This window comes from Syzygium oleosum, unplaced genomic scaffold (genome assembly GCF_021117445.2).
Source record: "Syzygium oleosum isolate NSW1041296 unplaced genomic scaffold, Sole_v2.1 Sole_v2.06, whole genome shotgun sequence".
Lineage (NCBI taxonomy): Eukaryota > Viridiplantae > Streptophyta > Magnoliopsida > Myrtales > Myrtaceae > Syzygium > Syzygium oleosum.
The window spans coordinates 6579142-6605038 of NW_026607490.1; the positions used below are offsets into that span (position 1 = coordinate 6579142).

At 39.8% G+C, this 25897-nt stretch overlaps 1 protein-coding gene across 1 annotated transcript in view; it reads right to left on the reverse strand.

The window, feature by feature from the left end:
* Positions 1-3031: 3031 nt before the first annotated feature.
* LOC115694558 (uncharacterized) overlaps positions 3032-25897 on the reverse strand; it is a 118803-nt gene continuing 95937 nt past the window's right edge. Inside the window, exons 6-9 of the mRNA XM_056312074.1 lie at positions 21272-21336; positions 20472-20713; positions 4062-4208; positions 3032-3393 (exon numbers count right to left, since the gene is read on the reverse strand). Of these exons, the coding sequence (XP_056168049.1) occupies positions 3281-3393; positions 4062-4208; positions 20472-20713; positions 21272-21336 (567 nt within the window). The 3' untranslated portion in view covers positions 3032-3280. The remainder of the gene's footprint in view (positions 3394-4061; positions 4209-20471; positions 20714-21271; positions 21337-25897) is intronic.

Here is a 25897-nt window from a genome sequence, read left to right on the forward strand (position 1 = left end):
AGATTTGCGCACGGGAACTTCAACGCGCGTTCCCAAGTCATTGGTAGCAAGCCAGGGTTGGGTCCATTGAGGATAGACTCGGATCCATTGAGATCGGGCTTGAGACCCCGGTGCCATGCTCGATCCTTGACACTCGGGCCCAAGTCCAAGGCATCCCCAAAGGTTGGGCTAGGATCCATAGAGGCCGAGCCTAAATCCACGGAGGCTGGGCCAGTGATCTTGGTGCTCATTCCTAGCTCCTCGTGGCCCTAGCCCAATACCCCTGTGCCCAAGCTCAGATCCTTGGTACCCAACCCGAGTCCATAGAGGTTAGGCCGGGTAGCAGGCACAGACGTAGGTGTCTTGGCCCCATCCTCGATGGACACAGGCTTGAGCACTGAGGACACAAGCATAGGCATCAAGGTCTTGGGCTCGATTTCTGTGGACTCATCCTTAGCCTCCATGAACCAGGGCCGGGTGCTGAGGACCTAGGAACGGGTGCTGGAGGCCTAAGCCCAGCCTCCATGGACTTGAGCCCTGCCTCAATAGACCCAGCCTGGGGTGCTGGGAAGCTGGGCATGGGCATCGGGGTCTTGGGCTCGGCTTCCATGGACCCGTGCCCGAGTCATTAGGGCTCGTATATTGTATGTCTATTTAGGTAATTAAAAGTAGGCTTTCGTTTTCAAGTGATGGAAAATGATTTCCAATTCAATTTTAGATTTTAGCCAAACATTGTAAAATAGTCAATTTCCAAAAAATTACTTCTTGGAAAAATTTTTTCAGAAATGTCGAACTTTCTACGAAACAATTGGACACCAATTTGTACCCTGAAGATTTGTTCTCTATTCCTTTTCTATATTTGTTAATATATTTAGGTTTTTATTCTTGATGTTCCTAGTTAGTCAAACACTTGAAGCAAACAATGTAATTAAGGACATATCAAGTGGCTTTAAATCTATTGAAAGTAAGATCTATGGTCGATGGTTTTGACCCCTTTTTCTTGGACGTGGTTCTTTTTCCCAAAGATAATCTCACAAGTCATGAATATCTCAATTGTCGATACATGCCTCATCTACATGAATCAAAAATTAAGAATTGGTTGCTCTCTGTCAATGCTGGCTTGGCTATTCACCTACTTCCAAAGCAGGATATAGGATGATGATGGTAATTTTACTTAATATCGTGGTGCAATTTAAAATTGAGAAATGACGAAATTGGAGAAGCTGGGCAATTTATTTTTTTGAGTTAGATAAAAACAGGGGACATAATGAGTATATCGAAAAGAATCACGTGATCCCCATTCACTATTATTTCATTTTGGATGCACCCAATGCGAGTTTGACATAGTTTGTAGCTCGCTCCTCATATTACAAACTCAGCAATCTCTATACAACAAAATTTAAACTAAACTAGCTAATTGGACACCGAACTACACACATAGCGCAGGCTGGACAAGTACAAGCTTGATTTATCGCTATCGATGTTTTTTTAAGACCAGTTTACCAAAATTACTCGATAATTTCATTCATACATTACTTGCTAACGTAACAAGGTACTCATGCCTAGTGCATGGCCGAACAACGACGGCCATTTGTGCATGTTACTTCATCACATGGTATTAGCACTTGAACTGAGCCGATTGAGATTGAGGTCCTTAAATCCACACAAAAGAAGTGGCTTATTTCCCTACCATAGAAAGGGTACACACCAAGTTCCTTAGAGAGAGTTGTCTTGTGCTCCTAAGTATTCTCTACCTACCTACCTGTGTCGATTTTGGGTAAGGTACACTTTTCTTGAAAGTTCGAACTTTTCCTGGGAGTAAGGCATGGGTTACTTTAACGTCGTAGCGCCTAGTACTCGAACATTAGCTCAAGGCATTTTTTCTACCCCTTTTTACCCTGAAAAAGCAGGGGCACCTAGCGTTCTTGAACCGATAACTATCTTTTGGCTACCTAGCCGCCTTGATCCTTTGGGACCAACAAGGGGTAGTATAGAAATATTCACTTGTTGTCCATTGACTACGCCTTTCGGCCCAATCTTGGGCCCTGACTCACCCTCTGTGGAGGAACCCTGCTGAGGAACCCTTGGGCTTTCGAGGCACTAGATTCTCCATTACTCAAGCCGACATTCTCGCTTCCGCTTCGTCCACTCCTGCAGGCAAGCGGACAAAAATGTCTTTGCCACTAGAGAAATCAAATGTCTTTGATTATGAATGTGACACCCTAAATAAGTGCTAATCGGTCCCAGCCTCTAATGGTCATGTGCAACGTGAAAGGATGGACGACGGATTTCATGTGAAACAGAAAAAAACTGAACAAACATCAAGACATTTGCCCTGAAGGTTGAAGCCCGTAGATGAATGACCGTAGGTGGAGGTGACAAATGCAATATAAAACGACATGATGCCAAGACCCAAAATATGAGGAAAAACTCAGACACAAGGACTTTCTACTGAAATTTACATGGAGCGACTTATTCTGCAGAACAAACTCCTTATCCGAGCCTTAAGTAAGTTTTATGATACCTTGACACTCTCACAGATTACCTCGGCAGAATATATTACCGCAAATCAGAACACCAGAAATTTGCCACCCTTGAGTATAGATAATGGAAGCAACTGACAAGGAAAAGTTAAACTGAATTGATTGGAGTTTGAAAATGACGTAAGCATTCTAGAATGTGATTTTAAGATTTTGACCCCTTCCCTTTTAATATACACAGGTTAACTTAAAATGGTTTCCAAAAGACAAAACAGAAAAGCTTTCTAGGGCAAGGGATCTATTTGGGTTAGTACAAATGGAAAGACTACAAGCAATTTCAACACCATCTCCATCCTCCAATAGTTCCAAACTGCAGGTCCTGTCCATAAAGCATGTGACTCTTGTAGGATCTATAAACGCTGCTCTGTTTTTCTTGGCAGGAAGCCAGGAACGAGTTGTGAACTTGCGATAGAATAAAAGTGCAGAAACATACCTATACCAATACCTCACCCAGCAAAGCACATCAACTTAATACTGAAAAACAAAAGAGAGGGGGAAAAAGAAGTGCATTAAAATGGCAGCTTTGTTGCATGCTGGACTAGCTAAATAGGCACGAGCACTAACGTATAGTCAAGTAGATGAAAAACGAGAAAAAAAAAATAACAAAGGACACTTAAAGCAAGCAAGACACTACTCCAAGTATCTGAAGGAACACAGGACAGGATATCTCAAGCATTGGAAAGCACAAGCCCTTACCAGTAAAACTCAGAGAGCAAGTTTATCATGGTTAAACAGGAAACATAATGCTATTGATCTTCAAACTATGGTGGTGTTGATCGAACACAGAGTTCATCACCATCCTCGTTATCATCATCCTCATTCTCATTGGCATCAACCCAATTACTTGGATGACGTTGTGAAAAACCATGTCCATCTAGACAAGAAAAGAATGAAGAAAATCACTTTAGAGGGATTATCCAATTCAACTACTAACACAACTGCGTGAACATACATATGATGGCGCTAATTAGTGCTATGTCAGTGACAATCTTGTTCAGTACCTTAGCTTCTAAAAACATTTAGAACCACTAACAAATGACATGATACGAGCAGACTAATCGAATCGATATTGAGAAGCCCAAAAAAGGCATGTGAGTTCAGTCTTCCAGAAATAGGTACTTGCACAGGTATGTGCTACACATCATCAGGGCTCACGGTTGAGTAAAAAGCAGAAAATAGGTTTGCTCCACCTTGTCAGTGGTGTCATGTGGACAGTCGCACTCGAGTGGAAAAAAAGAAATGCTGACAGGTTTGGTAGGACATATATAAATTTCTGCCAGAAACTTTTGCTTCTTGATGCAAGAATAAAGAGTAAAATTTTGCAAGACTCCAAGATAAAGTCATGCAAGCAATTGGCCTAAGCTGAATTCTTTCTTTCGAAGCAGCATTTACAGTAGGGAAACAGGCGATTGAGAAAGTGTAGCAACTTTATTAAGAAATATTTGTAGGAGACAACAAAATAATGTGACCTAGAGAGATAAAGATGATGTGCATCATACACACACAAACTGAGAGAGAGATTGAGAGATGAAGATTCCGGACCAGTTTGGATGTTTCCTTCAGCTGATGTAGCTTCTGATAATTGAATGGTGCTAATCCTTTCAATTCCCGACTGACCACCAGCTTTTAAGATCCTTTCTTCTGGAACTTGCCTTCCATCAGAACCACCGTCATTTTTCGCAGCACTTCCTGCCCAAAGTTAGTAAACCACTCAAATTGATTACCAAAAAATACCTTCCTATTGACTTCCTGACATACACAGCATTTCATTTTAGAGCGAAGCAAAATTCAATTTCTTTGCCATCATTGAGATGATAGTGCTACAAGGATCACTCACCCGAGAGTTTAGACCATATTCCGGTATGATTAGATGGAATCTCAGAGCACTTGTTCTATTCCTCTCTGGCTGTTCACCAGAAGCTTCCCCAGTATCACCCTGGCCAGGCATTCCATTTGCTGAAGGTCTAGTATTGACTTCATGTAATTGTGATGTGAGCATGGTGGCCAGTACAAGTTAAGCATCAAAATTGGAAGAGGCCCCCTCATCAATGCCGAATTTAGGGGCCATCAAAGTAGGCCTGTTTCATAAAAACATGCAGTTGTATCAAGTTCTTTCCTTTTTTCTATTTTGCATTCAGTTGCACTTATGCCCCTTTGTGATGGCAGAGATGTTGCACTTAGTACCAAAAAGAAAAGTCAAAAGACATACATTAACCATCAAGTTTGCATTGATGTTTTTAGCTGGCATACTTTACTAGCATCTTGCATTAAACTTGATAAATAAAATATTTACCAGCCGAACTTAAACCTCCTTAAACTATTATTATCCAAACTTGATTTGACGGTGCACTATGTTTTGTCAACCAATCTTTCAATGATAGTCTCTTGTTTTCTGACATTTAGCCCAAAAGTAAAATTGGCATGGGCATTTACAATTTTCATCGTGAAGCTATGTATTAGCATGATTTAGATCTCTGAGCAGATAACTAGCAATCATTCATCCATAAAACCACTTATGGACTGATTGCATGAAAACTGCTCGTTGCATCTGAGCTACTTGCATAAACAAAATTGAAAGTGAAGCATGGAACAAAAATGGGTAGAAGGTAAGATACAAAAGAGCACTCAGAATTTACTTACTTGCCGGCCTTCTCAAAGTACAAATGAATGTCCACTTCACATCCCTCACAGAATGCAAGAAATGCCTGGATTTCCATGAGATGGACAACGGTTCAAAATCATCATGTTCACTGGAAAACACAAGGAAAAATTTCAACATAAATGATGGTCCTGAATGTGACTCCAATAGCATTTTGGCAATTAGGTGGACTCGTTTTAACGAAATGGAGATAAGTTTGATAATGAAGTCGTATGTTCAAGAACTTTTGGCTGCATTTATGACCCAAATAGCTTGATATCTGATATAATAAAAAAAGAATCAGATTGAATACCTTCAACTCTTTGACAGCAAAAGTCACGTCTACCGGGTTGCTGCTATGAGCATACTGCACAAACTCTGCCGCAGGGTCTATCCACAGCTGAATGTGCAGCAAAGAGTCGTTCTCTGCAACCAGAATCTGAACCATGATATTCTTCTCCATGTTCGGTTGAAAAGAGTAAAGTTCATGTCTACCTTTGGTAGAATCAATGTAGCTTCGGGACTCAACAGCTTTCCCACCAAATTCACTAGCAGCATCAGAAGGTTCGGAGTTGCGCTCAGTTGCAATGATAGTGGTTCCCTGAAGGGATTACTGAAAATTTGCAAGCAATCTGTTCAGATCACGTGGCCTCACCACAAAATTGCTCGGGTATCTTCTCCTATCCAGAGATAATTGATGTACGTCGCAGTCAACATTGCAAGTAATCCAGTATGTTTTCTTAATGCCTGCACATACATATGACAAGAACTTCGCTTAAAATTCATCACATATGCATGAAAAAAAATCACAATTGGCGCAATGAAAATTCCCCGTCTCTTTATTCTGCAGATGTTGGCTTTATGGGTCTTCTTGGGGCACTGCGAAATCTGTTTGACAGAGTTCGCACTGCTTTTACATAATGAGAGATCATAGAAGCTCATCTCCATGGACACACGTCATGTGACTTATAAATTCTTATCCCAGCATTTTGCATACATTTTCTCTCAAACATGTCAGCTTCAAGACTTACTGAGTGTTGCAAAACTCCATACAGCACCATCCAAGTAACTAGACAAACCAGGAAAGCATTATTAAGACAGAACAGCAGCACCCATAGAAGGCGGTTATCTACAGTGTGTTTTTTCCTAAGGTTTCCCCATTTCTGCGAGTAGCACTGGTAGTGGTAGTTCCCTTGGCTATAGCTGGGAATCGCCATGGTGACTTTGAATCACCCTATCGACAGTATTAGATTCTTTTCAGATATATGCACGTCAAGTTCTAATCATCGTCGACAGGCCCAATCGCAACCTAGGTCAGCAATCTTTTGACTCAAATCCACCGCAGAAAGCTCCACGCACTCGGCAATCGGTGGAAGGACTCTCAAATGTGTCAATCGGACACTGTATCGAGCGAAACGAGCCAAAGACCTCACAACAGCATAGCATAGCATCTAAACTAAGCATCACTCACCACAAGGGCACACGAAGAAGCAACTGCTTAGCTTTTCACCTGGGAAGGAGAAGCTCGGATAGCGAGGTCGTTGCCGAGACGCGGGAGAGACGAGCGATGGCGGGAGCCAAGGTCTTCGAGGCGTTGCCGCTGTGGCTGAACTCCTATCTTTTGAGTTCTTCGCTTCCCTCTCTGCGCTGACGGTCCAGATAATCGGCGGGATTGGAAGAAGAAGAAGAAGAGGAAACAGTTGCTCTTTTGGCTCGGTTATCAAAATATACGAGATTTTATCGTTCGTAATAGAATTGATACATAATAGCCTCATTTTTAGATTTTACAATAATATAATCCTTACTATTTTCACTCTCTATAAAAAAAAATTACCATAATTGGTACCCTTTTCATTTTCGTCCTCTTTTATGATACGTAGTAAGTTCCTTTTCTTGGGCAGTTGGCAGAAGAAAATCAATGTACAGCCACTTGAACTGTGTATCCTAAAAAAAATACCAGGCATCCATATTACGTAAGCCCAGTGCTTGAGCTTTGCCGCATTTTATATGTCTGGTTTGGTAGCCCCACAAATATAACATGATGTAAAAATTAGTGATGCTAATAACAGAAAGGAGAATAAACACATGTGGAAATGTATTTATCAATAAACACATATTGAAAAGAGAATTAACGCATGTCAAAATACGTTCATCAATATATGTCCATGTAGAGTGGGGCGCACACAACTAGTTCTTAGTATCATAAAAGGTGATTGGATTATCGTAATGCACGTTATATTAAATTTGATGCCCATATCCGACAACCCACAAAAACCCCTATCAATTCTTTTTTTTTTCCAAAAAGATAATCTTAGGAGTAATTACAAAAATGGTCCTTATATTATATTATATTGTCACTATTTAATTTTGGCCATTATTTTTTTAACGAAAAATTTAGTCCCTAAACTCATTCCACGTCACAATGTTAGGATAAATCTGTATTTTTCCATTCAAATGTTGACAGAGAGTGCTAATTAAACACCGAGATGTCCGACCAAAAAAGAAACACCAGAGATGAACACGTGGCACTAACATGTAAATTACAACTCCAAACTTGATGGAAAATTACAAAATGGGTCATGGCACTAGTACTCCCGTTCAATTTTGGTCCTTGTACTTTTTTGTCACGTATTTGGTCGTTGGGCTAATCTTTAATCTTGATTTTAGGATGAATGTCGATTTTTTTTGTTGTCTAAACACAAACAATAAATTTGGATTAAGGGCTAAAAATTAATACGTGGCATCAGCATGTTATAATAGTGCAAAACCCAATGGAAACCCGCATGTTATTGCGGAAAGACAACTTAGTCACGTAGTTTGACATTTTAAAGAATCATAAATAGTTAGTTTTAAGTGTGGTTCGACAGCTATGTTCGTTATCATTAAGTACAATTACAAAAATTATCTGTAATTGATAACATTCGTCATTATGAAAATGCATTCTATGCCACTTAATTTAATATTGATTTGTACGAGGTAATAGAAAAATGCTCTTAATAATGTAGGTCCACGCACATATTTAAATATCCAATCGTTTCAATTAATTTTGCTTAAAATTCTAATATTTTGAGTAACTTTATAATTTTTTTCACTTTTTATGAAAGAATGTTCATTTTGAATTAATAGGAACCCTTTATGACCAAAACAAAAAAGTAATAGCAACCCTAGAATTCAATAAAAACTAAATAACTCTAAAATAAAAAAAACAAACGTACAGATCTTTCTTTATATTTGTTGATTATTCCTCCTCTTCAAAAGATTAATCAACAAAGATAAATGAAAAGTTCATGTTTTCGTTATTATTGATAAATGAGAAGAACCTTAGATAGAAAAACTACAAAAATAAAATAAATATTATTTAACATGAGGTGTCGGGATTCCGGCCGAATGAGGAATTTGATGAATCTTTGCAACTATTTTAATATATATATCAAGGACTCGATGGAGTATCACTGCATGAAAGACAAAAGGCAATGATGTCATAGTACAACGAACTACAGATTCAGTGCCGAGTACTAAAAATGCGATTAGAAAAATTAGAAGATAATTATATATATATATATATATATATATATATATATATATATATATATATATATATAGAGAGAGAGAGAGACCAGGAATTCAAATCTTGCGGCCTCCCCTCCTGCTGACACGCGGACCATCATATGGGTCCAAACTCTTGGGGTGATTTAGGACAAAGCTTTTGTGTCATATGAGGGGGGTGAAGCTTTGAAAGTCGTATGAGTCCAAACTCCTTGGGGGTGATTTAGGACCAAGTTTTGGGGATCATATGAGTCCAAACTCTTGGGGTGATTTTGGACGAAGCTTTGGGGGTCATATGAGTGGGGTGAAGCTTTGGTGGTCATATGAGGCCAAACTCTTGAGGTGATTTAGGACGAAGCTTTGGGGATCATGGGAGTCCAAACTCTTGGAGTGACTTTGGACTAAGCTTTTGTTTCATATGGGTCCAAACGCTCGGACGAAGCTTTTTGATCTCTTGGTCACATGAGTCAATGGACAAGGCTTCGCAAAACTCCAAAGCAAAACAATTCATATCGTATTTACTTTCTGCTCCCATCGGTCTTGGAGTGATTTCGGACTAAGCTTTTGTTTCATATGAGTCCAAACTCTTGGAGTGATTTCGGACTAAGCTTTTGTTTCATATGAGTCCAAACGCTCGGACGAAGCTTTTTGATCTCTTGGTCACATGAGTCAATGGACACGGCTTCGCAAAACTCCAAAGCAAAACAATTCATATCGTATTTTCTTTCTGCTCCCATCGGTTTTGGAGTAATTTCGGACTAAGCTTTTGTTTCATATGAGTCCAAACTCTTGGAGTGATTTCGGACTAAGCTTTTGTTTCATATGAGTCCAAACGCTCGGATGAAGCTTTTTGATCTCTTGGTCACATGAGTCAATGGACACGGCTTCGCAAAACTCCGAAGCAAAACAATTCATATTCGCCAAATTTCACTTTTTTATATACATATAATCTCCCTTTATGCATTTTTCGAGAGAACAATACTGTGAATCTAACCGGCACTAGAAGTCAGTTCTGCCAAAAGAGAATTGCTTAAATATTTAGTGGCAAAATTGAAGTAAATAGATTGGTGCTTTTGGGTTTAAATCTTTGATCATTTTGTCCATTCATCAACTTCCAATGGAACGCGTCAAATCTTTGGTAAATTAATGTTTAATCTGAAAACTGCCACTTCTAGTTCTTGGGGACTCCCAATCAGTGGCCATAGCGTACATAAACTACTCCAAAGACGTCAAATGACGTAATTCAATTAGAAGAAGAGTGATACAGTAGTATATCTAAGAGTCCAAGTTATACTAACATGAACACATCAACAAGTCCAAGTTTATATTCAAGAAGAAATTCAATGGACGGTATAATACCGTGCTTTTAGTGTAAATCATAACTAATGAGTCTGTGCATCATTGCAGGAGTATAACCTATAAGGCTGCGTTTATTCGTCCGGATTTCTAAACAGGATAGGACTGGATAGGATAGGATAAGAAATCCTGGGATTTCTTCATATCCTGTCCACTGTTTGGTATACTACGGATTTAAAGTCAGATAGGATAATTTTTATTTTTTTTTTGCTATTCACGGGTCCGGAAGAGTCAGTGAAGGAAAAAAAGCCGAGAAATTTTTTTGGTGAAAGCGCACAAGGTGTGGGAATGAAGATGATGGCGAGTGGAGCATAGGGTTTCTGGAAAAATAGGCATTAGAAATCCTATCCGGGTCTATCCCACCCTCCCCCCGGATTTTTTTATCCGGATTATATCCGACCTTATCCTATTATGGACCACCACCAAATACAGGATAGGATAATGACTTTTATCCGGTCGACCAAACGCAGTCTGCGTACTGCAAGCATGGACGAAACTAGTCTATTTTCAATGCAAAACACGATATTAATTATCATGGGTCGAGATACTAGAAACAAACTTTTGGTGGTGTCCAGACAACAAAAACAAACACCGTTGGTTTTGCAAAAGCTGCAGGTGCAGTTCTTCATGCACGTGGCGTGATGGAAATGGAGACTTCTTTGAGATAATTCAAAAGGACTCGACAGTGAACGGAATTCTTTTTGCTCAGCTAAGTAATAAGTTTTGAAGGTATTAAAACTCACGGAGAGGGATTACCTTGGCCATGACTTTTACCTAAACTAATTTACTAAGTTAATATCATCAAAATTTTCCGATATAAACAACACCCGAAGGTGCTTCTATAGTCATTTCGACCAATTCTCAATTGTGGATACACGTAAATGATGCATGCATCGACCGTTGAAATATGTTGAGGTACTCGTGATCGTAGAAATATCTTGTGGGATAAATAATCCGCATCCAAAAGAAAAGAAACATTAATGACTATTGGCAATAAATCTTACTTTTTGATGGATGTACAATGATCGAAAATGCGAACCAAACCGTTTGTGTGTTCATTAACTTTGAATTGATCCACACCCTGAATCAAATATAACCCGAACCGAAGACTCGGTTCGGTTTGGTACTATTCGGTTTTTCGGTTTTCTTTTTTGAAATATTAAAAAGAGATTTAGTGGAAAATGAGAGAAATTATGTAAATTGTAATATAAAGAAGATGGGTGATTTTCAGTTCAATTCGGTTAACCAAACCAAATCGAGAACTATCCGAACCGGAATAAAAAAGCAGTTATTTTTCATTATCTGAACCGAAACTCCAACAGAATCGAATGCCGAACCGGAACAAAATAGCGATTATTTGTCATTATCCAAACCGAAACCTGAACCGAACCAAAAATGCAAGAAAATTCGGTTCGGTTTGGATCGGATTAGTTTCGATTTTCCAGTTCCGGTTCCGACGCTACTAATGAATACGCCCCCCCAAGTACATATGTCTGCTATGAGAGTTTCTGTCATTAGAAACCTCGTGTATAGAAATTCTGGATATTTTAACAAAAAGTTAAAAAAGAAAAGAAAAGTAGAGAACAGGTATTGGGTGAGCAAGTGGCCGCTCCCGAGCCTCAGTATTCAGAGTCATGGCGGACGTAACTCGGGTTTGGAGGGCCCGCATTCGAGTATAACGGAAGAGCAGACAAAAAAACAACACCGACGAAGACGACATTACACCCAAACGGCCACGATGGGTCTCTTATTCAACCAAGAAAGGAAGAGACTTAACGAGGCAAAGTGCGAAGGTATAACGGAGAACAATAATTCAGCTGATCACGATGGTCGGAGGTAGGTAACCTTCATCGACCTTAAATATATATATAAAAAGCAGTGTATCCCAGCTCTGTTTGGAGGATTGCGGGGCAACTCGTGCACTGTAGCCAGCTTCATGGACCTTAAATATTTTTTTTAATGTAATTTAAGTAAGATTTAGAGAAGAGAAAAATAAAAAACGTCACGTCAGCATTTTTGTTAAGCAAATTGACGGAGTTTACGGAAGGACTTGATCGCACTTTTTTTGAAAGTTTTAAGGCTCAATCGCACTTCCTTGACGGGTTTTAAGATTTCCGCTGCACTGGTCCCTTTCATAAGATATTCAATTACATGATTTTTAGTAATAATTATCGTAGGTTGCAAGCTTTCTAAATTTAGAAATAAAATGAAATAAACGTCATTACACTTGTAATAAAATATTGAGTTTTACCTTATTAGATATATTTTCGTTAATCAATTAATGGTGTACATATAAATCATCATTTTTAGGTCGAAGAGAGGATTATGTCATGTAATATTTTTGCAAGTGAACATATTACTCTTTTTGATATTACTTCTGTAAAAACTCATCGGAAAATTGTCTATGCATAGTGTCAGTTTTTTGTACTTGGGTAATATTTGGTCATTTTTCATCAAACGTTGAAATTGAGACTTTTGGTGAAGGCGAAATGCTAGCTGGTCTTCCCACTACTTTCTCAAAGGACCAAAAACACCCTCGGGAAAATTTCAAATCAGTATCCAAAGTGGGGTCATTTTCTAAAAAAAAAAAGATCCAAAATGGACACAGTGTTAAATAAATGCTTGAAGTGCCCAATCAGTTTCAAATAGAGGCCCGGAGTGCCCAATTAGTCTCAAGTAAAGGCTTGGGTTTGTGCAGCCGGTCAAATGCTCACCGGCCGGCGAGCACGTCACTATTCCAATCGCCGAAATAAGTGCAATTTCGTCTTTTACTTTTTAAATTTTTTTGTTTCTTTTTTCCTTTTATTATTTTTTTCTTTCCCTTTTCTTTTTTTTTTTCCTCTTTTCCCTCAGTTGGCCATAGCCGGGGCCGGCGGAGGTTGCCGGCCTCAGGCAGAGGCCGCCCTCGCCGGCGTCGGGCGAGGGCCGCCCTCGCCTGGGTTGGGCGGGCGAGGGCGACCCTCGCCCGATGCCGGCGAGAGCAAGGATTTGCCCTTTGGGTACTGATTTAGAATTTTATATGTGAACAATTACAACGCATGGAATCTAACTTAGAAAGTGCATGGTTTGTCTTTTGGGTACTGATTTGGAATTTTGCCAATACTCTCCGTTCGAGAATCGCTTTTGATTCCATCTTTAGATCTTTGCATGGTCCAGCGCTCTGCCACGTCAGCTGGGCGCCTCTCGTTTTGTGAGCATTGTCACATTTTCGTTTGCGGGAACAGTGCTTGCGGCCGTCTTAAAATGGAGCACAGGGCCTATCCATCTTCCCTTCTTCTTTTTTTTTGGCATCTTCCCTCCTTTGAAGTGGGCTTACTCTCCCCCAAAACTGGACTGCAGCCTCTACTTCCTGAAGCAATCATCTCAGGTGAATCACTTCTTTCCACATTTCTTTTTCTTCTTCTTCTCCGTCTCTCCAGGAGGCAACGTCGGAAGGTTAATGGATAACAACAATCCAGCTGATCTCGGTGGTCGGAGGTAAGCTTCAGCGACCTCAAACATGCCATAAACTCCTCCTGTAAGTTGGAGGATTGTTCTGACCAAAAAGAAAGAGTTGGAGGATTGCGACTAAAATCATGCCAAAATCTGGATTTCCTTTCCTGTTCCTATATCTGATCATGCCCACTGTGTATATTCCACTACGTGAATGCTGTTTTGTTGGGAAAAAACCTGCAGCCTATGTAGATCAGGTGAGCTTGTTGATCAGTGATCTTGTATGTTCAACACTTAAGAGCTCGATTCCAGGTGTAGCACTTAGAAACCAAGACTAAGGTAAAAGCTACTGGGGTCTCAAGTAGAAGCTAGAAACCGAGACTTGGGTACATTCCCGGACGGAAACTTTGGTTCATGCTCGGTACAAGACTGACTGATCACCGAGCTTGTATCTGAGTCTCGGGTAGCTTGAGACTCGGTTTCTACTTGAGTCTTCTACCGAATGCCCAAGACTTGGTTTCTAGGTTCTACCCAAGACAGAGCTTCTACCCAGTAAGCATGGGCTTTACCTGGTTGTTTACATGCTCTGTTTTTGAGAAGAAAAATTCTGTCACATTGATGAAGAGACACGACTGTAAATACACTCTGTTTCTTTCTTTTGTCAACAGAAACTCCTATTAAGAACAACATAATAATAAAAAATCTTATTCGCTTTTCCTCCTAAGAAAAGATAAGACCTGCAATTTGCTTTACTCTGTTTCTACCCAGTAAGCATGTGGGCTTACCTGGCAGTTTTGTGTGTCTGGGTGGTCTTGTTTTGTGAATAAGTGTCGTAAGAAAAGGTTAGGAAAGGTTTGTAGGCGTTAAGGGTGTATCTCCTAGTTTTCTGATGTTACATTTTGTCCAAAAGAAGAGTTTTTTCATTAGCTTAGTTAGCTGTGCTTCAATAGATGGGTTACACTCCCGCAGTGCATACACAGGTTAGACTCCTGCAATGCATAGACTCGTTAGCTATGATTTGCACCAGAAGCTTGGTGTCATACCGCGCAGTAATTTCTTTTTAACTTAAATTGGTAGTTCTGAAAGCTTTTGGATAGATTGTCGTCTCATGATGCAGAAAGAACTCAACACTCGAGCTTCTCCAAAAGAGTGTACACTAACAAGTATTTTGCTGATTTTATTTCCTAGACGTGGAGCAGAGCATGCGGATGGAATTGCTGCGATTCGTTTCCTGGAGAATATCCTGCTAAAGATCCTGATTGGTGCCATCGGAATCATGGGTATTCCAGCCATAACTAACCTTGAAACCATCGTATATATCTACACGCTGCTCATAATTGTCGGGCGATTACTAATTGTCAAGATGGGAAGGCACGATATGGATCCAAGGTTCCGCTTTATGCTCGCTTGCATTGTTGTTGTTCTCGGATGCGTCAGGTGCAGCCTGTTGATATACATTCCGCTTCATGTCATGCCTAGGCCGATTTTCGTTCTCCGCGTCCTTCAGTTGATGAACCCATAAGCATCCACCGTGAATTAGAGAATTGTGATGGCTTTCAATTTTCCTGATATTGTGGTTTGCTCTATGGGAAGTTGGTATTGATGTGCATTGTGCTAATGTTGGCCGGAACACGAACCTTATGTTGTACTATTATTACCTTCGGGACATGAACCTTATGTTGTACACCTAAAAAGCATAATATGTGATGTGCTGAAGAAAATGGTACTACTTAGTTAAGATCCCTGTGCAATGAAGTTGGAGACATGGGATTTTTTTTTCTTTGTCTAGAGAGAAATAGGAGAATTGATTCATAAAATTTGAGATTCACTAATCTTCCGCTCCACGAATTGCAATTTAGACGAAGTTCGTAACCTGATGCTCATATGCAACCTCAACAATATTCTAGGCACTATATTGACATGAACATCAAGTCACAAATGAAAACCACTAGGCCTGGCATAAAGGAAGCATGCAATATGTGAGAGAGGGAAGTAACCGGCCACATATTCTTCAACAAAAGATTTACCCATTTGAGAACAAAGCAAAATCAAATTAGGAAAGTGAGATGAATGAATTTTTGTATGTTGAGGCATATTTGGAAGAAATTGAAAAATGAGACACGGTAATTTTTGTTTTGTTTGATCACGAGAAATTCACAGATGAGAGTGTTGGAACGCCAAGTTGCACTACCGATTTTTGTTCTCTATTCTTTTTTTTTATATTGATTAATATATCCGGATTTTTATTCTTGATGTTCCTAGTGACTCAAACTCTTGAAATAGACAATGTAATTAAGGACATATTCAGTAACTGTTAATCTATCGAAAAGCAAGATCTATTACTAATGGTCATTGACCCTTTTTGAGGACGTGAATTCTTTTTCCACAAGATACTCCGAAAAGCCATGTGTGTCTTAACATATCTCACCAATTGATGAAAGAAGACACTTTTGTAATATGTGAAGTTCTTCCTGTTAAATAAATTCATAAAATAAAAATTAGGATATAGTTTGCTCGATAATTAGAAAAAAACATAACTTCTAATTGAGCCACCGTCTGCATTTAAATAGGGTTGACACTGGATCTTTCAAAATTAAGATTCAAAAAAGTAATCCGGATCGAAATTGGTAAACCCATTTCCTTTCTTGAAGAGAAACCTTCAACCCAAGCCTTTTTTACCTTAATGCATACTTACCGTAAGTTACAACCCATGAAACTCCTCAAATACAAATGTGTCGCAATTGAAAAGCAACAAATATAAATCATTATGATATTTGGCCGATGTTCGTAAAAATAACATTACGTCATACTGTGATTTGCTATATCCATCGACGTGGAAACTACAGCGTAAAATATTTTGACGAGGAGGTTAGCACGCAACATTTGCAAGAGCTTACACAGGGATTATAGGAAGTGCATAGCAAAAGGGCCACCAGACCCTTTTCTCCAGGCGGCAAGGTGAGCCGACTTGGAGAAATGACCAGTTTAGCTGGATGTAAGCAATTACTACATCACCCGTCCTCCAAGCTCCCCTCTCGCACTGCTGAGCTGGCATGCCACTCAACTTCGGACATGTGGTACCACCTTCAACTTCAACCCTATTCTCATATAAATAAAAACCCCCCCTCTCTCTCTCGTTTTCATTCCTTCGTCAATCCATTCGTTCGATCAAAGATCCGAGGCTTCAAGCTTCCGGGGTTTCCTTATCCCTTTTGAACGTGGATTTTTTTTATCTCATTTCGAAAAGAGAGAAATGCTGACGTCACATTTGGACGTGGATTCTTTATTCCACGAGATGCTTTCGAAGGTCATAAGTGTCTCGACATATCTCAATCGTTGATACATGCTTCATTTACTCGGCAATTTGTGGAAGGACTCTCAAATTTGCCAATCGGACACTCTATCGAGCGAAAAGAGCCGACACCTAACTTAGCATAACATCTAAACTAAGCGTCACTCATCAGGGCACGAATAAGCAACGACATAGCTTTTCACTCTATGGATGAAGCTGAGGAACGAATGGCATGGATTTCCATGGCGACGTGCGAACTTTTTGACTGGAGCTGCAGGGGAGAGAGACGACAGAGAAGAAGAAGAAGAAGAAGAAGAAGAAATTGTGGGAAGAAATGATTGAATGACCTGGGAAGGAGAAACTTCTATAAAAACTCATCGGAAAATTGTCTATGCATAGTGTCTGTTTTTTGTACCTGGGTAACATTTGGTCATTTTTCATCGAACGTTGAAATTGAGACTTTTGGTGAAGGCGATACGTGGACCAAAACACCCCCGGTTCGAGAAAAGCTCTTAATGCCATCTTCTTTGCATCCTCCGCTTCTCAGCTCAGCGCAGCGGACAATCGTGGTCAGTCTCCCGTTCACACGGACGAAAAGTTTCGTTTTGCGGCCGTCTTAAAATGGGCCCTCACATCTTCCCTTCTTCTTCTTCTTTTTTTTTTTAAGGTCAAACATTTTCCCTTCTTTGTCTTTTTTCGACATCTTCCCTTCTTTTTGCTTTTTTGATCGAAATCTTCCCTGCTTTGAAGTCGGCTTATTCTCCCCTAAAACTCGACTGCAGCCTCTACTTCCTGAAGCACTCATCTCAGGTGAATCACTTTTTTCCACATTTCTTTCTCTTCTTCTTCTCTGTCTCTCCAGGAGGCAACGTCGGAAGGTTAATGGATAACGACAGTCCAGCTGATCTCGGTGGTCGGAGGTAAGCTTCAGCGACCTCAAACATGCCATAAACTCCTCCTGTAAGTTGGAGGATTGTTCTGACCAAACAAAAAAGTTGGAGGATTGCGACTAAAATCATGCCAAAATCTGGATTTCCTTCCTGTTCCTATATCTGATCATGCCCACTGTGTATATTCCACCACGTGAATACTGTTTTGTTGGGAAAAAACCCGCAGCCTATGTAGATCAGGTGAGGTTGTTGATCAGTGATCTTGTATGTTCAACACTCAGGAGCTCGATTCCAGGTGTAGCACTTAGAAACCAAGACTAAGGTAAAAGCTACTGGGGTCTCAAGTAGAAGCTAGAAACCGAGACTTGGGTACATTCCCGGATGGAAACTTTGGTTCATGCTCGGTACAAGACTGACTGATCACCGAGCTTGTATCTGAGTCTCGGGTAGCTTGAGACTCGGTTTCTACTTGAGTCTTCTACCGAATGCCCGAGACTTGGTTTCTAGGTTCTACCCAAGACTGAGCTTCTACCCAGTAAGCATGGGCTTTACCTGGTTGTTTATACACACTCTGTTTTTGAGAAGAAAAATTCTGTCACATTGATGAAGAGACACGACTGTAAATACACTATGTTTCTTTCTTTTGTCAACAGAAACTCATATTAAGAACAACATAATAATAAAAAATCTTATTCGCTTTTCCTCCTAAGAAAAGATAAGACCTGCAATTTGCTTTACTCTGTTTCTACCCAGTAAGCATGTGGGCTTACCTGGCAGTTTTGTGTGTCTGGGTGGTCTTGTTTTGTGAATAAGTGTCGTAAGAAAAGGTTAGGAAAGGTTTGTAGGCGTTAAGGGTGTATCTCCTAGTTTTCTGATGTTACATTTTGTCCAAAAGAAGAGTTTTTTCATTAGCTTAGTTAGCTGTGCTTCAACAGATGGGTTACACTCCTGCAGTGCATACACAGGTTAGACTCCTGCAATGCATAGACTCGTTAGCTATGATTTGCACCAGAAGCTTGGTGTCATACCGCGCAGTAATTTCTTTTTAACTTAAATTGGTAGTTTTGAAAGCTTTTGGATAGACTGTCGTCTTATGATGCAGAAAGAGCTAAACACTCGAGCTTCTCCAAAAGAGTTTACACTAACAAGTATTTTGCTGATTTTATTTCCTAGACGTGGAGCAGAGCATGCGAATGGAATTGCTGCGATTCATTTCCTGGAGAGGATCGTTCTAAAGATCCTGATTGGTGCCATAGGAATCACAGGTATTCCAGCCATAACTAACCTTGAAGCCATCGTGTGTATCTATATACTGCTCATAATTGTCGGGCAGTTACTAATCGTCAAGATGGGAAGGCACGATATGGATCCAAGGTTCCGCTTTACACTCGCTGGCATCATTGTTGTTCTTAGATGCGTCAGGTGCGGTCTGCTGATATACATTCCGCTTCATGTCATGCCTTGGCCGATTTTCGTTCTCCGCTTCCTTCAGTTGATGAACCCATAAGCATCCACCACGAATTAGAAAATTGTGATGGCTTTCGATTTTCCTAATATTGTGGTTTGCTCTATGGGAAGTTGTTATTGATATGCATTGTGCTAATGTTGGCCGGAACACGGACCTTGTGTTCTACTATTATTACCTTCGGGACATGAACCTTATGTTGTACACCTAAAAAGCATAATATGTGATGTGATGAAGAAAATGGTACTATTTAGTTAAGATCCCTGTGCAATACAATGAAGTTGAAGACAAGGGTTTTTTTTTTCTTTGGATAGAGAGAAATAGGAGAATCGATTCATAAAATTTGAGAAAGAATCGCATTATCCTCATTCACTAATCTTCTGCTCCACAAATTGCAATTTAGACGAAGTTCGTAACCTAATGCTCATATGCAACCTCAACAATTTTCGAGGCACTATCTTACCATGAACATCGAGTCACAAATGAAAATCACTAGGCTTGGCATAAAGGAAGCATGCAACATGTGAGAGAGGGAAATAACTGGCCACATATTCTTCAACGAAAGATTTACCCATTTGAGAACGAAGCAAAATCAAATTAGGAAAGTGAGATGCATGACCTTTTGTATGTTGAGCCATATTTGGAAGAAATTGAAAAATGAGACAAAGTAATTTTGCTTCAATAAAAGTATTGGGCCTGATCCATTGACATGAAGAGTCAAATGCCGTCACTTTGCCCAAATACCCATGACGTTTTGCAGTAAAACTATGCGAACAGCCCTCAAAATCCCATAGCAAATCACAAGAAATTCCGTTTGCCTACGCCTTGTCTTGTTCGATCCCGAGAAACTCATAGATGGGAGTGTTTGAACACCGAGTTGTACCCCCAAGATCTGTTCTCTATATTTTTTTCTTTCTTTTGGTTAACATATCGTGGTTTTTATTCTTGACTTTCCTAGTCACTCAAACTCTTGGAATGGACAATGTAAATAGGGACATATTCAATGACGGTAAACTTATCGAAAAGCAAGATCTATTGTTGATAGTCATTGACCTTTTTTTGAATGGTGCTAATCCTTTCAATTCCCGACTGACCACCAGCTTTTAAGATCCTTTCTTCTGGAATTTGCCTTCTATCAGAACCACTGCCACTTCTCGCAGCACTTCCCACCCAAATTTATTAAACCACTCAAAGTTTGATTACCAAAAAAAAACTTCCTGTTGGCTTCCTAAAAAGTATCTTACTGATGACATACACAGCGTTTCATTTTAGAGCGAAGCAAAGTCAATTTCTTTGCCATCATTGAGATGATAGTGCTACCAGGATCACTCACCCGAGAGTTCAGACCATATTCTGGTATGATTAGATGGAATCTCGGAAGCACTTGTTCTATTCCTCTCTGACTGTTCTCCAGAAGCTTCCCCAGTATCAGCCTGGCCCGGCATTCCATTTGCTAAAGGTCCAGTATTACCTTCATGTAATTGTGATGTGAGCATTGTGGCCAATACAAGTGTAGCATCAAAATTGGAAGAGGCCCCCTCACCAATGCCAAATTTAGGGGCCATCAAAATAGGCCTGTTTCCTAAAAACATGCAGCTGTATCAAGTTCTTTTCTTTTTTCTATTTTGCATTTAGTTGCACTTATGCCCCTCTGTGATGGTGGAGATGTTGCGCCAAGAATGAGTACCAAAAAGAAAAGTCAAAAGACATACATTAACCATCAGTTGGACTGATATTTTTAGCTGGCATACTTTACTAGCATCTTGCATTAAGCTTGATAAATAAACCATTTACCATCCGAACTTAAACTGCCTTAAACTATTATTATCCAAACTTGATTTGAAGCTGCACTACGTTTTGTCGACCTTTTATTGATAGTCTCTTGTTTTTTGACATTTAGCCAGTAGTAAAATTGTCATGGGCCTTTACGATTTTGATTGTGAAGCTATGCATTAGCATGTTTTAGATCTCTGAGCAGATAACTAGCAACCATTCATCTATAAAACCAGTTATGGACTGATTGCACGAAAACTACTTGTTGCATCTCAGCTACTTGCACAACAAAATTGAAGTGAAGCATGAAAAAAAATGGATAGAAGGTGAGATACATGAGAACATTTAGAATTTACTTACTCGCCGGCCTTCTCAAAGTACAAATGAATGTCCACTTCACATCCCTCACAGACTGCAAGAAATGCCTGGATTTCCATGAGATGGACAAAGGTTAAAAATTATCATGTTCGCTGGAAAATGCAAGGAAAAACTTCAACATAAAAGATGGTACTGAATGTGACTCCAATAGCATTTTGGCAATTAGGTGAACTCATTTTAAGGAAATGGAGATAAGTTTGAAAGTGAAGTCATATGTCCAAGAACTTTCAGCTGCATTTATGACCCAAATATCTTGATATCTGATATAATAAAAAACAAATTAGATTGAATACCTTCAACTCTTTGACAGCATAAGTCATGTCTACTGGGTTGCCGCTATGAGCATACTGCACAAACTATTCCGCAGGATCTTATTACAGCTGAGTGTGCAGCAAAGAGTCGCTCTCTGCAACCAGAATCTGAACACTTCTCCATATTCGATTGAAAAGAATAAAGTTAATCTCTACCTTTGGCAGGATCAATGAGGCTTCGGAACTCAACAGCTTTCCCACCAAATTCACTTGCAGCATCAGAAGGATCAGAGTTGTGTTCAGTTGCAATGATAGTAATTTCCTGAAGGGATGACTGAAAATTTGCGAGTAATCTGTTCAGATCATGAGGCCCCACTACAAAATTGCTTGGGTATCTTCTCCTATCCAGAGATAATTGTTGTATGTCAGGGTCAACATTGCAAGTAATCCAGTATGTTTTCTTAATGCCTGCAGACATATCACAACATCACATATGCATGAACAAAAACTCACAGTTGGCGCAGTGAGATAAACATGTATCTCTGCATGGTGCAGCTTCTTAACAAATTAATGCAGGTTTGACAGGTGCCAGCCTCCGATTTATATTGCAGTTAGATAACATACTGAATAGTATGTAGTTAGCATGACTGAATCAAAGACTTAAAATGGTAAGTGGCCAGCAAAAAAAGAAGTAGAAGTGGTAGACATTGGAATCTAATTTTTAAAAATAAACTTCCCTGTCTCTTTATCTGAATTTGTTGGCTTTATATGTCATATTGGGGCTTTGAAAAATCCGTTTGACAGAGTTCACTCTGCTTTTACATGATGAGAAATTAGAAAAGCTCGTCTCTGTGGACAGTATAACATGACGTATAAATGCTTCTCACAGCATTTTGCAGTCATTTTCTCTCAATGAACAAGTCAGTTTCAATACTTCATTTCCGCTGTTTTTCCATGGAATTGGAGCGAGATTACTTTTAGGGGGAAAAAGGAATCCGCTAACTTTTCCCTATGTGTCAGAAGCTTGCAATCTTAACCATCAAATACACCATTTCCAACATAATGAATTCAGAGCACCATGCACACAACTGAAAGGTCTTTACCGTTGAAGCACTGCAGAGCCCACTGAACTTTTGATGCATTGATGTCTGGTAATTGCACACTCAAATAATCAATGTTTGTAATAGGTGTTCTAAGGACAGAACAGACTGCCTGCACAGAGTATTTTGTAAGTATTTTGCACAGAGGATTTTTATTTTGTAAGTTGCTTACAACTATAAACTGACAAATATACTAGAAAGATGAGCAACGACAATATACCTTTAAAAGAACACTGCATAGAACCTGTGCGCCAGATTCTGTAAACACATCAAGGAGGTCTGGCTTGAAGGTTATAAATGGATAGGCAAATCTTGACAAATTGAGTGTGTGAAAGGAAAGCTGGAGTTTGAATACAAATATCAGAATCTTAATCTGATATCCACAAGTAAGAAGGCGATATTTGTACACAGTTCAATACTATTTCTATTCTAGTTTCAAATCAGCACAAATAGTGGCAAGTGCCAGACACGAGCTTAGAACTTGGAACTTCTATTGTTATTTGGTAGTTAAATGCGACGAAGCATGAGGAAGTTATGGAAAAGTATGGTCATACGAGAGTTATGCTAGCGAATGCAATCGTGCTTTCACTTATTCAGCGTTGCAAACCTCCATACAAGACCATCAAAGTAACTAGACAAACCAGGAAAGCATTATCAAGACAGAATAGCAGCACCCATAGAAGGTTATCCATAGGGTTTGTTTCCTATGGTTTCACCATTCGACATTTTCTGCGGGTAGCAACGATAGTTCTCCTGGGTATAGCTGTGAATTGCTTTAGTCTTATGATATGATGCCTTTACAATCACCCTACCAACAGTATTAGATTCTTTCAACGAAATGACTTGAGACTATACGCACGTCAAGTTCTAATCATCATCGGACAGGGCCAATCACAAACTGGGTTGACAAGTTTCTGCCTCAAATCCACCGCCAAAAGCTTCACGCGCTCGGCAATCGGTTAAAGGGACTCTCAAATTTGTCAATCGGACACTGTATCGAGCTCAACGAGCCAATACCCAACACAGCATAGCATCATCTAAACTAAGCATCACTCGTCAGGGCGCACGAAGAAGCAACTGCTTAGCTCTTCACTCGATGGATGAAGCTGAGGAATGATCGACATGGATTTCAGTGGCGACCCGCGAACGTTTCGACCGGAGCTGCGGGTGAGAGAGACGGAGAAGAAGAAATGTTGGAAGAAACGATTGAATGATCTGGGAAGGAGAAGCTTGAATAGCGAGGTCGTTTCCGACGCGGGGGAGGCAAGTGATGGAGCGAGCGAAGGCCTTCGAGACGTTGCCGCTGAGGAGGGTGAACTCCATTTCTTGGGTCCTTCGCTTCCCTCTCTGCGCTGAAGGTGCAGATTTTCATGAGGTGGTCGCTAAAAAAATTGGCGGGTTTTAAGGTGAGACTGCTTCCATGTCACCCAAGCCCGGTGCTTAAATATCAGGTAGCAGTTAGGAGATCCAATGACGACATCAAAAACTACGTATAATTAGGGTTAAATAATGCAACTCAATCATAGATTAGTTACTCCCAATTTTAAATATAGACTATCTCATAACATGATTTAACTGCATTTGATTTGACTGCATTTGATATTACATCAAAAACTCCCTGTTTCTCCGATTTCATTAAATTTTATGAGGATCTTAACTAAGTAGTACCATCGTCTTCTTCTTCATCATCATCATCATCATCATCATATATTTTGCATTGTGATGTAAAAAGTGATTAAAGTAATAATAGTACAACATGGGCTGATGCTCAAGCTAGCATTGTCAAGACGCGCATCAAAACCAGCTTTTTGCACACAACAACATTAGAAAAAATCGAAGACTGTCACCATTCTCTAATTAATCCTCGGGTTCAATTTCGAATGGGATTATAAACATCAGGACGTAGGGAATGGGAATCAACCAAGGCATGTCACCAAGCAAAATATACATCAGTTGACTGCACACGACACATCCGAGAGCAACAGAGATGAGAACTTACGCAAGTTGGAAACTTAGGCAGATCATGACAAATTGAGTGCGTGAAAGGAAAGCCGGCGGTTGAACACGAATATTAGAATCTTAACCTGATATCTACAAGCAATAAGGTGATATTTTGTATACAGATCAATGTTTTTTCTATTCCAGTTTCAAATTAGCACAGATAGTGCCAAGTGCAAGACATGAGTCCAGGGCTTGGAACTTCTATTGTCATATGGTAATTAAATGCGACGAAGCAAACATGAAAAATATGGACATACGAGAGTTATGCAAGCAAATGCGATCGGGCTTTCACTTATTGAGAGTTGCAAAGCTCCATACAACACCATCAAAGTAACTAAACGAACCTGGTAAAGCATTATCAAGACTGAATGGCAGCACCCATAGAAGGTTATCCATAGGGTTTTTCTCCTATGGTTTCACCATTCAGCATTTTCCGCGATTAGCACTGATAGATCTGCTGGCTATAGATGTGAATTACCTTAGGATATAATGACTTTGTTTTACCCTATCAACAGTATTAGATTCTTTCAATGACTTCAAATTTATGCACGTCAAGTTCTAATAATTTTCAATAGGGCCAATCACAACCTAGGTTAACAAATTCATGCCTCAATTCCACCGCCAAAAGCTTCACGGACCCAGCAATCGGTCCAAGGACTCTCAAATTTCTCAATCGGATACTAAGCCATCGAAACGAGCCAAATATCTAGCACAACATAACATCTAATCCAAGCATTATTCAATGGGGGTCGAGTAAGCAACTACTTTGCTTTTCACTCAATGGATGAAGCTGAGGAATGATTGACATGGATTTCAGTAGCGACCGTGAAATTTTTGACCGGAGCTGTGGGTGAGAGAGACGGAGAAGAAGAAGAAATGTTGGAAGAAATGGTGGAAGAAATTGAATCACCTGGGAAGGAGAACCTTGGTTAGCGAGGCCGTTGCCGACGCGGGGGAGGGAAGTGATGGAGCGAGCGAAGGTCTTCAAGGCGTTGCCGCTGATGAGGGTGAACTCCATTTTTCGAGTTCTTTGCTTCCCTCTTTGCACCGGCGGTATAGATTTGTATTATTTTGCTAATAATACATTTATAAATCGACACAATTAAAATGTTTATGATTGAATTGACCGTCTTACAATGAATTTTGGACTTTTTGGACAATTATTCCATTAGAAAACTTTTGCTCGCAAGCTTACACTAAAACAGTATGTCACGTAAGAAATATTTCAATTGATTTTTTCATTAATTAATCAATTA